Source organism: Anomalospiza imberbis, chromosome 5, assembly GCF_031753505.1.
Source record: "Anomalospiza imberbis isolate Cuckoo-Finch-1a 21T00152 chromosome 5, ASM3175350v1, whole genome shotgun sequence".
NCBI classification, from domain to species: domain Eukaryota; kingdom Metazoa; phylum Chordata; class Aves; order Passeriformes; family Viduidae; genus Anomalospiza; species Anomalospiza imberbis.
In genome coordinates, this window is record NC_089685.1 from 57,449,116 (window position 1) to 57,461,296 (window position 12,181).

The following is a 12,181-nucleotide window of genomic DNA, read 5'->3' on the forward strand; positions in this document are numbered from 1 at the left end:
AGTGTTGTATACCATTGCTTTTGAAAAATACAAATAATTAATATGAATGAAATTAAAGATTAAAGCTCCCCACAGCCAGAGAGAGGGACACTTAGCCAATTTCTCAATCACATGCATTGCTGGAAGGAACATACTGAATTACTGACAGCATTTTTTACCCATGCTTGAGGACTTCTGAAAATGGCAAGAAAAGCCAAAAAAGTTCCACCAAACATGCAACTGCACTTCTCACATAACACATCATTCTGTACAGAGAGAACATGAGTAGGGATTTGAGATAATTCAGAACCAAATCATGTTGCCCCTCATAAATACACTCAACCCGGGCATAAATCCTGTTTGGACAGGTCTAGCACTGACCTGAAATCAGATGTCATATAAAGAATAATAGATCAAATTAAGAACAATTTCACCTGGGTTGTGTGAACTGCAAAAAAAAAAAAAAAAAAAAAATGGCCTGGAACCTACTTTTATGCCTGAAATACCACCTTCAGCCCATCTGTAATAAGGCACACCTGCAATATATATGATGAAATTGTCAACCCAGGCTGAATTTGTCCCAAAGTAAAAGAATTAGTTCCCAGCTGTGAATGTCTGAACATTGGGGAGGCTTGATCTTCATACCAAAGGTATGCATAATTATTAACCCAATTTTAGAAAAGGATCCTTTTAATGTTACACAGCTGTATGATAAGGGATTCTGGTTCAGTGGAATGATGTGGTGTGGAATGGCACAAGACAAATGGAGAAAGGACCACAAACTGAGCTTCATTTCTTCTTGTAGCCTCCAAGGAGCTGCTTAAGTTGAAATAAATTCTGTATTTTAGGTATTTTTAGTTAATCAGATCTTTAAGAAGGGTAAACTTAAGACATGTACTACCATAATTAATTTTTAAAAACTCTACTACTTATATTTAAAATAATGTAGGTATCAATATAATGCAGTATCAAAAGTAGAAAAAAGTACAACAATAATATTTTATTTACCAAATAATCAATTATCAACACAAAAGCATGCTTATAAATGTATAAACTCATTCACTGAAATATTGATCAGATGGTTGAAAAACACTTCTCCACTATAAGTACAGCAAAATGAATGTCGTAAAAATAATTGTGCTGAAAAAGCTTCTTGATTATTCCTTGCTTTGCAAAAGCGTATGTTAAAATACAAGCCTGAATTTATAATTTAAAAAAAAAAGAGAAAGGAGGAGTATTTGCTAAATGAAAAATGCATAGCTTATTTATATAAATGTATCTTTTGAAAAGGGAACTCTGTAGTCTAAGCTAATTATGCAAGTCCTAGGTGCGCTGACTGGAATCCAAACAAATATATTTAAAACAGATGTTTTCTTTGGAAGACGATCAGATTCCTTGAGTCAGCTCCTTCTTCTTCCAGAGACAAAAAGAGGCCTGTTTATAAAAGATCCTGCACATTCCCATCTCCTGCAGGATGTGCTCAGAAGACGCTGCAGCACCCCACATCCACAATGGGTACGCGTGTTCCATTGGAAGACGGGAGCATTCATTCCAAGAAAAATATACACTGCATTTATATAGCACAACCAATTAGACATAACATACACACTTCATTTTAGATGACAGTATTCACTTTTGACTCTTAAAAATCACTACATGAAAACCTTTCAGTTGGCTGTATGTTTTCCATCCTGAAATTAGACTACACAGTTAAGTGGGCAGTTTGGAAACAAAGCTTTTGTGAACCTTCCCAAATAATTATTTTTGCTGTGCTAATGTACAGGTGCACAACATATAATGCAAATTATAACAAGTCTGCATTCTGTAAGTTGTAAGAAAAATTTATAGCAGATTATATTACCTGGTGCTTGTAAGAGTATGTGATGGCAACTGGAACTTAGTGCTTACAGATTAAGTTATGAGACTGCAGTTCCAGCCTTCACTTATTTTCATGACGGAAAAATGGTATCATCCATCATGCATTTGCATGGCTAGAAACTCATTAACATTTAAGAATTATAGGGCTCAGTCTTTGGAAATGGTTACTCATTTGCTCACATCAGTTTTTAATGCAAGACAGAATCTATGTGACTAAGACTTTAAGAAGATTTTGTTTCTCATCACTGTTAAGAGAAGGCAATCAAAGTCATCAATCAATTATTATTTTGGGGGAAAAAAAAAGGAAAGAAAAGGAAAAAAAAAAGAAAGAGAAGCACCCTACTATTAGTTTGTTGAATTTTTGAAAGACAGTCCTGCATTCAAAGTGATAAGTGACTCACAAAGATCTGTCAGATAAAAAAAGTCGTAAAACAGACATTGCAAGATGACACTTCGTGTTTTGTGAGATTTATTTATTTATCAGTGACAGATACTTCTGTCAGTAAATTGATGCAGATGGCACAGCAGTACAAACACTGTGCATTTCTGCCCTGCACTCATGCTATGAAGAAGAAAGCCTTCCTTCTCCCAACTGAAAACCAGCTGGTTTTGGGGAAAAAATAAAGGGATGAACATCACATAAAAGCCTAATAATACAGTTCAAAAATTAGATGTTTAGCATGAAATGCTGCAGAAAATTAGTAAGAGAAACTTGTAAATACATGCAGCACTGTTCAAGATGTGAGCTGAAATTATTTAGTATAGAAATTACTTAATATAGAGAGTTTTCTGCAAAAAAGGAGATGAGTAGTAGTAAAATTATGAAACAAAGCTCTAGGAATTCTTCCATTCTGAAGGATGAAATAACTGCAGGGTTTAAGAAAGGGAAAAAATAACTAAATATCTATCTATATAAAAAGATCTGGCTCAGAAAAGAAAAGACACTCAATAGTCACTGATCAAGGAAAAAAAAGGCCCCAGAGACAGGACTGCAAAAACACTAGGAAAATTCCAGATGTTTCGATAGTTTAAAAGGAAAATCATGCTACATTATTATCATTATTAAAGGGAAAAAATCACAATCAAAAGAGAGGAAAATAAAACTAAAGGCATGATCAGACTTAGAATGCATTTCTAAATATCACCCTTTGGTCTCACTGTCAAAAAAAGTCCTCAGAAGCAGCAGAATACAGAAATATGAGTAGGAGGGAAGGGAAAAGCTTTGAAAAACCATAATGATGAAGAATCTAAAAATAAGGAATAGAAGTACTCATATTATTTTGTATAACAAAGGATGGAAATTGAGAGTAATTCTTGATACTGAACTTTCTGACTCAAATTATGAATTTCAGATTGGAAGTAAAACTGAACATGAATACTTAAATATGAGTGAGCTTTACTATTTTGAAAGTTCAAATCTTATGACTGCAAGACTAGAAATGGGAACATAACACACTACAAAGCAGGTTTTTTCCTTTGCTATTGTGAACAAAATTTACTTTCATTCTTTCAAGGTCTTTAGATACAAATAACAAGGAAAAGTTAGGTGAAGAAAAGTTATTTTTGATCTTTTGCATGTAGTACATCTGTATTTTCTCATGGAAATAATTTCTTGTGATCTCTAAAATGGGAAAAATCTGAAACTCTATTATTTAAAATAAAAATACATAACTCCTTCCAAGCATTCTTAATACTTGGATTAATATGCTTCCTATAGCCTAATTAATAAGTTGCAGGATGCTATGATATTTTTACTGTTTCTTTCATCTGGAATGTTTCTATGTCATCAGTGGATGCATGTCAAATTCACAGTGATAAAAGGATAATATTCAAACGAAGAATATTTCTAAAGGAGAGTAGAATTGTTCACTTTTATATCAATTTATACATTAGTTGCTGTGATAAGTGAATTCTACCACCAAGCTGGAAAATTAAACTGTTAAACTGCCTGTTGCTAGTACTAATGATACCATCTTAAATTTTTTCCATCTGAAGGTGCATTACAAAATAGTTGCATTCTATTACTTGAGACAGGAAACACAGATGTAAATAAACTGATGTAATATTTTTCAAATGTGTTTTAAGTCTCCTTTACTTTCAAAATTCCACTGACTCAAAATTTACCCATAGCTTCACTATGAAAAGATCCTGCAATAACTGGATAAGAACTCTTACAAATCCATGAAATTCAAAGCTAAATTTATTTATTTGTTTTTCTTTTAATTATGTCTAAAACATCCCACTTAAGAATCTCTAAAGACTACTGTGTTCTGACTCTGTCATTCTCACCAGAGTTATGATTTAGGTCTTCTAGTGGCTTTGAAAAGTCATTAAGTTAATTTTCAAATTATACATTACATGTCTCCAATTTTAAATGGCTTTTGATGAAGTAGTAACTGTAAAGTGCTTGTAGTAGATCTACACTGAACTCTCTGAGTTTCCATTGTCCACAGCCAGAAATCTGTAATCAGTGACCTCTCAGAGTAGGGACTAGACACATTTTTCAAAAGACATTACTCTGCACGGTTTTCTCTGGTAGCGTATCTGGCGTGTATCATGTCCAGAGGGGACAAGTCACTGTTTCCTCCAAACATGCAGCAATTTCATTCAATGCCTGGCTGCAAAGAAACCACTGAACAGCAAGTTTTTTCTTGCTGCTGTTGTTTGTGTTGTAATTAAGTGGCATCAGCTCCTTTAAGGTGTCCAAGTAGCCAGCCAGCACAGCATACGCTAATGTCAGACTAAGACCTCTTTGAAGACCAAAACAGTCCTAATTTCAGGCTGTTTCTCAGCTGTGTGCTAGGATGTGTAACCCAGACCAGTAAGCGCTCTGGTATGCTGAGCCTGAAGTAGCTGTAGCACAACTCAGTGTGTCATGCTACATACACAAGCTCTTTGAGCTCAGCCTTCTGGAGGCAAAAATCAGAAATCCCTGCTGTGACTTGGTAGGAGCTGGGCTTCTACCCCAGACAGCAACATGGCTGGAAAGGAAGGGAGCTGTTGGTACCCACAGTCAGACCCCAAAGAGTCTGGCAACTCTGCTTGTCATGCTGCAAGGAGAAAGCACTGAACATACAGAACTGTCCAGATTTGGGCTTGGCTTTCCATATTTCCTTGAAATTTAGTCTCTTTAGCAGTTATACCCTTCATCTTTCGGAAATAACCTTTCCTGTTAGAAAAAGCAATATTTAAAATGCATCAATATTTTGTCTATAAACACAACCTTCCTTTTTTTTCTGTAATGTACAGTATATCCCAGGAGTTATGTTTACACATTAAAGAGGCCCATACCATCATTAGAATCCTCACACTGGTGAGAAATCCTAGACACTTTTGATGTGAGCAGGAAGTTGTTATGAGCACCACTGAATTCTTGGTTTTCTATTGCCCCAAACAGCCCTGAAGCACTGCAAAAATGACTTCACAGCTGTGCACATCTGACCTTCACTGGGTAAGAAGAATTTTGGAATTACTTATTTGCCTGGTAATAGCTCTGGGAATCTCCTATTGTTTGTTTATTCCCTGGGACTTTAACATAACTGTGTGCTCAGATTTGGTCAGTGGGTGTGAAAATTCCTTGCAGGGCATTTTACTGGCTTAGAGAGAACACAACAGAACAGAGGCTGCCTTTGAGCACTCTGAGCCGAGTGCCAGGACTGACAGCTTGGCAATTCCAGAACTGCTCTCCTTCTGCTGCAGCCTGACAAGACAGGGGATGAAACTCTGCTTGGTGTACAGCCTCATACAGGACAAAATGCTTGTGCCTTTGTGAGGAATAAGAGGAGGACTGTTTCCCCGTTAATAGAACCTTCGTTGGTCAAATGCCATATTGTAACTGCACACAGTGGGCTGTGCATGTTTGTGGCTTGTTCTTGTAAGATTTTCAAGGAAACACTACTCCTCTTAAACACCCACCAAATCCAAAATGCACTTTAAAACATTACACTGGGTTTGATTAGGCACATTAGCTTGCCCTGATACTGTACAGTGCATTGTGTGAAGCACCCTGCATACTTACAAGGTATACAATCCCCATAGCATTTTTCATTGTATTTTCCTCTGGTTCTGCCATTCATAAACACAGAATAGTCTCTTCACTACAGAGCTAATTCAGAACTTTTAAGCTTCAGCCTGAAAGTTTTACCTGAATGTCGATTAATATAAATAATTGTGCAGTTTCCCCCCCTTTACGGAAAAACAATCGTGAAATCCCAGCCTCTCTAAAGTGAGTACAGCCTTGGATGTCACTACAATCAATTTATAAATTTAACTGAAGAACATTTCAAGACTATATATTTATTTAAAGAATAGAAATAGCTGTATTATTAAGGATAGGAAATTAAAATGAAATTAAATAAAAAGTTTTCTGTTTTTTCTTAAGCCTAGAGACCCAGAACAATTTTGTTCACAGAGAATCAAAGAATGCAAATCATAGCTCTGGCTACTCATATTACTTAAAATATCTTAATATACTGATGTTTAGAAAAAAATTATTTATTCAGTGAAACTATACTTTGTTTTATTATACTGCATATTTTCAATCAATAAAAACTGAATTATACTCTTGATAATACATCATGGCATGTCAATTATTTAGTTCCTAAAAATAGCTTATTTAAATGACATGCTGTGGAGAAAATATCTAAGAATGTCTCAGAACAGGGAGGGAGAAGAGATGAAAAAAGCTGGTACGCCTGGGTGGTGAAAAAACAACAATCAAACAATGAAAGGATCAGATTTGGATGAAAATTAAACTAACTCTCACTGGAACTTCAGTAATACTGCGTAGAGCTTTCAATGCAAATAAATTCCATTTTTTATCACTTGGAATGGATAGTGAAGTTTACAGGCAATTTGAAAAAGTCATGTTAAAATGTAAAATATAATTCACATATATGTTACAGTTTTACTGTACAGATAATGTGGGATAGCATAAACTGATAGAGAGAAATGTAAAAGGAATAATCAATGTTTTTGCATTAACATTTTCTTGATTTTTTCCCATTTACTCCAACATTCCATTTAGAGTTCTACATTTGCCATTTCTCTAACCCTTTCCTCTACATTTGAAATAAACAGAGCTGGACTGTCAGGAATAATAAACAGAATCAAAGTTAACTAACAATCTATTGCAGTCCACTGTAAAATATGTCATTAAATAATTTAACACCTTACAATAATCACTTGAATTTTAAAGACAGAAAATTATTTTAGTTGCTGTTGTTATTTTTTAATTGAGCATTATTTTTGAACATAGTGAGGAAAACCTACATAGGTGGTATGTTGCCATAATCATTTTCAGCAACCCTTTCTGGCCCCCAGCTCAACACAAATAGGGAATGGCAAAGGGCAAGCAGTGATATCAAACCTCCTCACAGGACTGACCATCATTAATTCCTACCTTTGGGAATCACTGTATTCTGCTAAATTATCATCTATCACCTCAAACACAGAATATCCAGCTTGCAAGCAGGATTTCAATTTTTGACATCCATTTTCATATACCTTCCATGCAAAGTGAAAATAAATCAAAGTCCAATATATTATAAAAAAGGCCCGGAATGTAGATCTGTCACCACTCAAAAGACTGTTAATTCATTTGGTTTGTTGTTAAAACAGTTTTTTGCTGTTTCCAGGTGCATAGATGATGCCACTGAAAAAGGGAAGAGGAATGAATACAAATATTTAAGTGCTTTATTTGAGAAGAAAAGCATGAAACTGCAGTATGGAAGTACTTCAGACTGACAGGTAAATAAGATGTGTTGAAGATTTAAGGGTTAAAGCAAGCATCATCTTTCTGAAAACTAAATCTGCTCTAATTAGAGGTATGCATACCTACAATAATCACTGCTAGAAAAATGCCAGAATAATTCAACTGGGGAAAAGAATCTATCAAATATTTTCAGGTCTTCAAAACCAAGGTGTTTCAAATTGTAAATATGTCAAGAGAAGTTATAGTTTGCAATCCTGGTACTCAGTTTTTAAAGTAAATAAATCTCAAAATGTCTTTAAAGACAGATGATAAAGAGGAAAAAACAATCCATTAAAAGGAGTAGGGGAAAAGAAGAAAAAAAGCTCTATGTCTGCTTTATTGGTGAAAAATCAAGAAAATCAGACATGGACTGATGTAGTGCAATAGAGATACATGACTAAAATCTGAATACTCCAATCAGATCCTGAATTAATGAAAATGCAACTTTACACCTGTATACATGCTGCTGCTGGGTTTAAATTACTATGTCATTTGAGAGTCCTGCCATAATGCCTCAACTTGGTTTTCAGGTGAAAACCTGACATTTCTGCATTTCTCAAGTCTTGCTGCTGAAGAAAAAGTGTCCCTAAACATGCTGTGATTGCAGTTCTGTGAGCAGGAGGACTGGATTTATGAATTCAAGTTGATTCCCACATGAAATCTTGGGAGTTTAATACTGACAGAAATCACACTGCAGTCTTCCATTACCAGGGGCTGTTGTCCCAACCCAGACAGAACAGATAAAGTAAAGGAATAGCATCATTTCCTCAGGAAAACATGTTATAAAGCAAGTGATAAGGCTGGAAACTAGGAATATTATCTAAGAGGGAAATGAAAACTAATTTATGTCTGTTAGTATGACACTCTCACTTGCAGAGGTTGAAACATTACCAGTCATGTTCTACCAGAAAGGTGTAAAATTCCCATGTAAAATAGTAACAGCTTTTGAAACCTTCCTTATTGAGATAGCAGTGGGAAAAAATAGGACAATTCAGAACATTAAAAATTATAATTTCATTAAGTATTGATCTGTTAATAATGTTGGTTTTTTGTATTCTAAAACTAAATTGGTCACATTTTTCAAGGAAGTATGAATATTTAAATTATGGATATTTCAATTACACTTCTACTGTGTAACACAAATAGTCACTTTTTGGTTTTAAGGTGTAATGAAATTATAGTTAATTCAGGCAGGTTATACCTAAAAATTAGGTGTGACTTTAATAAAATATTTAATTTTGTGTTAGTGTTTTCTCAAAATGAAATCATTTCACTTTAAGACATTGCTATTTCAAAAGGCATCTTTCAAGAACTGCCCTTGCTGGGTATGAACAGACCATTAGGTAAAAAAGCCAAATAAGATAACAAAGTTTGACAATGCAATTACTATTTCTTGTACAGTGTTTGCGGTCATATGAATTTAAACTCATAAATATTAAGAACACACCAAGGAAGCTGTTATATTTTTATCTACTGGACTATGTTAACTAAAACAGTAGTGTTGAACCACTTTAGGAGATTTCTTTAACAGTTTTCCTTGATTTTCCCTATTCATAAATGCTACCTTTCCTTCTTTCCATTTCCCCTATAGTTGATTAAAATGATGGGGGTTTAGATGCAATGGTTCCAAAAGCATGTGAAAAATGCATGACAAGGAGATAATGCAGTCAAGTGTGTTCTGCAAAGCACTCACAACAGCAGCACACCTGTGTAAGCCATATATTTGTGGAGATAATCAGCTACTTCAGAGCTGTGCTGAAAGCCTCTATTAAACCACACCTTCTTGTGCCCTTCATGAGATTTCAGATACCAGAAAAAAATGTATTTTCTTCAAGAACTTGATTTTGTACAAGCATTTGCCAGGTGTACTTATTCTTACCTGTAGCAGAGCTGCAAACAAATAGACTGCTATAAAGATGGGGGTTAAGGAAGTGTGTCCACTTTTCATTAAGTGGATAGTGTACAAGAAAATCAGGTGTCCAGGAATCACCAAGAGAAGTAGAACTTGGGCTGATTTGTTATTTACTCCTACAGTTAAAAAAAAAAAAAAGAGAGAGAAAAATCCAAAATTTGGTTAAGCTCTTCAATTCCTATATTAGATTTTTATCCATTTCAGTATAAAAACTCCAATTTTTTGAATTCCACAGCATTGGATACTATGGAACAGCAGGCATTATTTTCCATTAGAAGACTCCTTGGGGAATTTCACTGTCTTCCAGAAAAGGTAAGCAGAGCCTTTCTGGAAAAGGGTGCAAACTGCCTTCATTCTGTGCTCATGTAATACCATCTACATTTTTGGACTTCCTAAATTCTTACTAGTAAAGAGGATCTTTTGGACTCCATATTCAAGACATCCTCAAAAATACCCTATATTTCTAAAAAGTAATCCCACATTTACCACTTTCGCATCTGTCTCAATTCATTTAATAAATATGGAAGTGTAATACATGGTGGTTTCACCACAGAAAATTACTACATCATTAGGAAAGTGGGAAATACAGAGGAGGAATAAGCTGTGAAGAAACAATCTAGAGAGAAAATGACAAAATAGAAATGGAAAGCAAGCATTTGGCTTAGTAATAATGTCTGATACAATGTTTGGCCCTAACAGGAAATTGGTTTGAAGTTCTGAAGGCAGACAAAAGGTGGGAGCAGGTAGAGAAGCTAAGGAAAGTTGAAGGCTGGAAGCTTTCTGAGTGGTTATCCCAGTGTCCTGCCTCACCAGCCCTCGCCAGGGCTTCACCCTTCTCTGTGCTGCTCTCTACTCCTCCACCCCTCAGGGAGTTTCTTGTGATTCTCACAGGCAAACAGATGCAGGCAAAGGAAACTGCCAAGCCTCCCAGCCTTGGAATTGCACACAGCAAGTTCAGTTCATTGCCATTTCTCATGGTGGTACGGTCTGGCACAAGGGGTAAAGAGATGTGAGACAGGATTTTTGGCTAAGACATACCTGTGCCACAGTATGTTCTGCATGGGTAATAGCAACCCTTGGCCTCCTCTGGCAGCTCTCCAGGAATGCTATGTAAATGGAGGTAGGTAGAAATTCTGCTAGCTTGAATAGCTACTAGATTGCCACCAATACCTGAAATGCAAAAGGAAACCAATGAAAAATGGTCAACTATTTCTTTTTCCTCTAATAGGCAATGTTTTTGCACATTTACCAACTTCCTCTATGTTTATCACAGTGCCTTACATAAAGTCAAAATTACAAATATCTTTAGAATGTATATTAGTTGTAGACAGGCTGCAAATTATTAAAATCAGTCAAAAAAAAAAAAAAAAAAAAGCGGGCTGCAGTTTAATGTATCACTGGGTATTTGGAGATCAGTTTTAAATCATGGCAAGTGCAAAAAGTCCAAAAGGTTCCATCTTATGCTTTCTCATAGGTGAAACTCTATTTTATCACTGCCTCTTCTTTGGAAATCCCTCTTGGATCACCAGAAGTATGACAGAGTTGTGCCACTGCTGGATTACGTTCCCAGGAGAGTATTCCTGGCCAGGCTGAGTAATGAAAGCAGATACACTCACTACCACAAACATAAATGCAGATTTCACACACAGAACCACAGGGCCAGAAAAGGCTTAAAAGAGTTCACGTAATCATTGCCCTCTGACACAAAGCATGAGTAACTACAGCCTTCTGCCACTCATAATTCAGCTGAAAGAGCAAGATGAGTGTCTGAACAGCTGATTGTTAAAGGAATGGTAGTGATAGAGATTCTACTTTCTTTCTGAAAAGTGGCAATGAGTACAAGCTGTACCAGCAGAGCGTTCATTTCAACATAAGAAAGAAATTTCTTAGAGTGAGAAAAATCATTCTCTGGAACAACCAGCCCAGGGATGTGGTGGAGGCCACTTCACTGGAGGTTTTCAAGATGTGACTGGAGCAGGTGCTAGAAAATCTCATCCAGGCTGCCTTTCTCACATAAGGTTGAACCAGATAACATTTCAAGGTTCCTTTCACTCTGGGCTGTTTCACATTCTATGAATTTTTACTTCAGCAAACACAAAACTAAAACAACTTGTTATATCCACACTGCAGAATGCAGTAACGTGAAATCCTCCTATTATTATACTCAAGCTGTCTACTTGCTTATCAGGCACATGCTTTTTCTTTCCCTGCTTCAGATGCTTCACATAGCAATGGGTTGGTCTGAGAAGAAGCAGAAGTAATGCAGAACTTGTCTCCACATCAGAAGGAGAAAGGTTTTGTTTATTGTAGTTGAATTAATTTGTTTATCTGATGCTTAAGGTTTGTCTGGTTGCAGAACAAGTATTTGTGGTGACCAGAAGACACTGTTTGCCAAATTCTTTTGGGGACTATTGAGTGGTTAGCACAGAGATCTAATACTGAGATCTGAAAGATGTCCTGCCTCACTGCTACTTAAAGACAGTAAATGGCTGAAGCAAACAAAAAAGCAGATCTTTTAAGCAAAAACCTCAGATACAAATCAGGAAATGCATGTTCCCAGTCAGGAGAAACGGGGATAAAAGATGAACTACCAAAAGGCTGAGTCAGAGTTTGCAAAGAAAATTAAAAGAGCAGTAGATCTTTCTTCAGATGAACTACAA

At 35.8% G+C, this 12,181-nt stretch overlaps 1 protein-coding gene across 1 annotated transcript in view; it reads right to left on the bottom strand.

The window, feature by feature from the left end:
- The window catches only part of SLC41A2 (solute carrier family 41 member 2), a 42,771-nt gene that overhangs the window by 1,721 nt on the left and 28,869 nt on the right, over positions 1-12,181 (bottom strand). Inside the window, exons 9-10 of the mRNA XM_068191029.1 lie at positions 10,560-10,691; positions 9,489-9,637 (exon numbers count right to left, since the gene is read on the bottom strand). Coding sequence (XP_068047130.1) covers positions 9,489-9,637; positions 10,560-10,691 — 281 coding nt within the window. The remainder of the gene's footprint in view (positions 1-9,488; positions 9,638-10,559; positions 10,692-12,181) is intronic.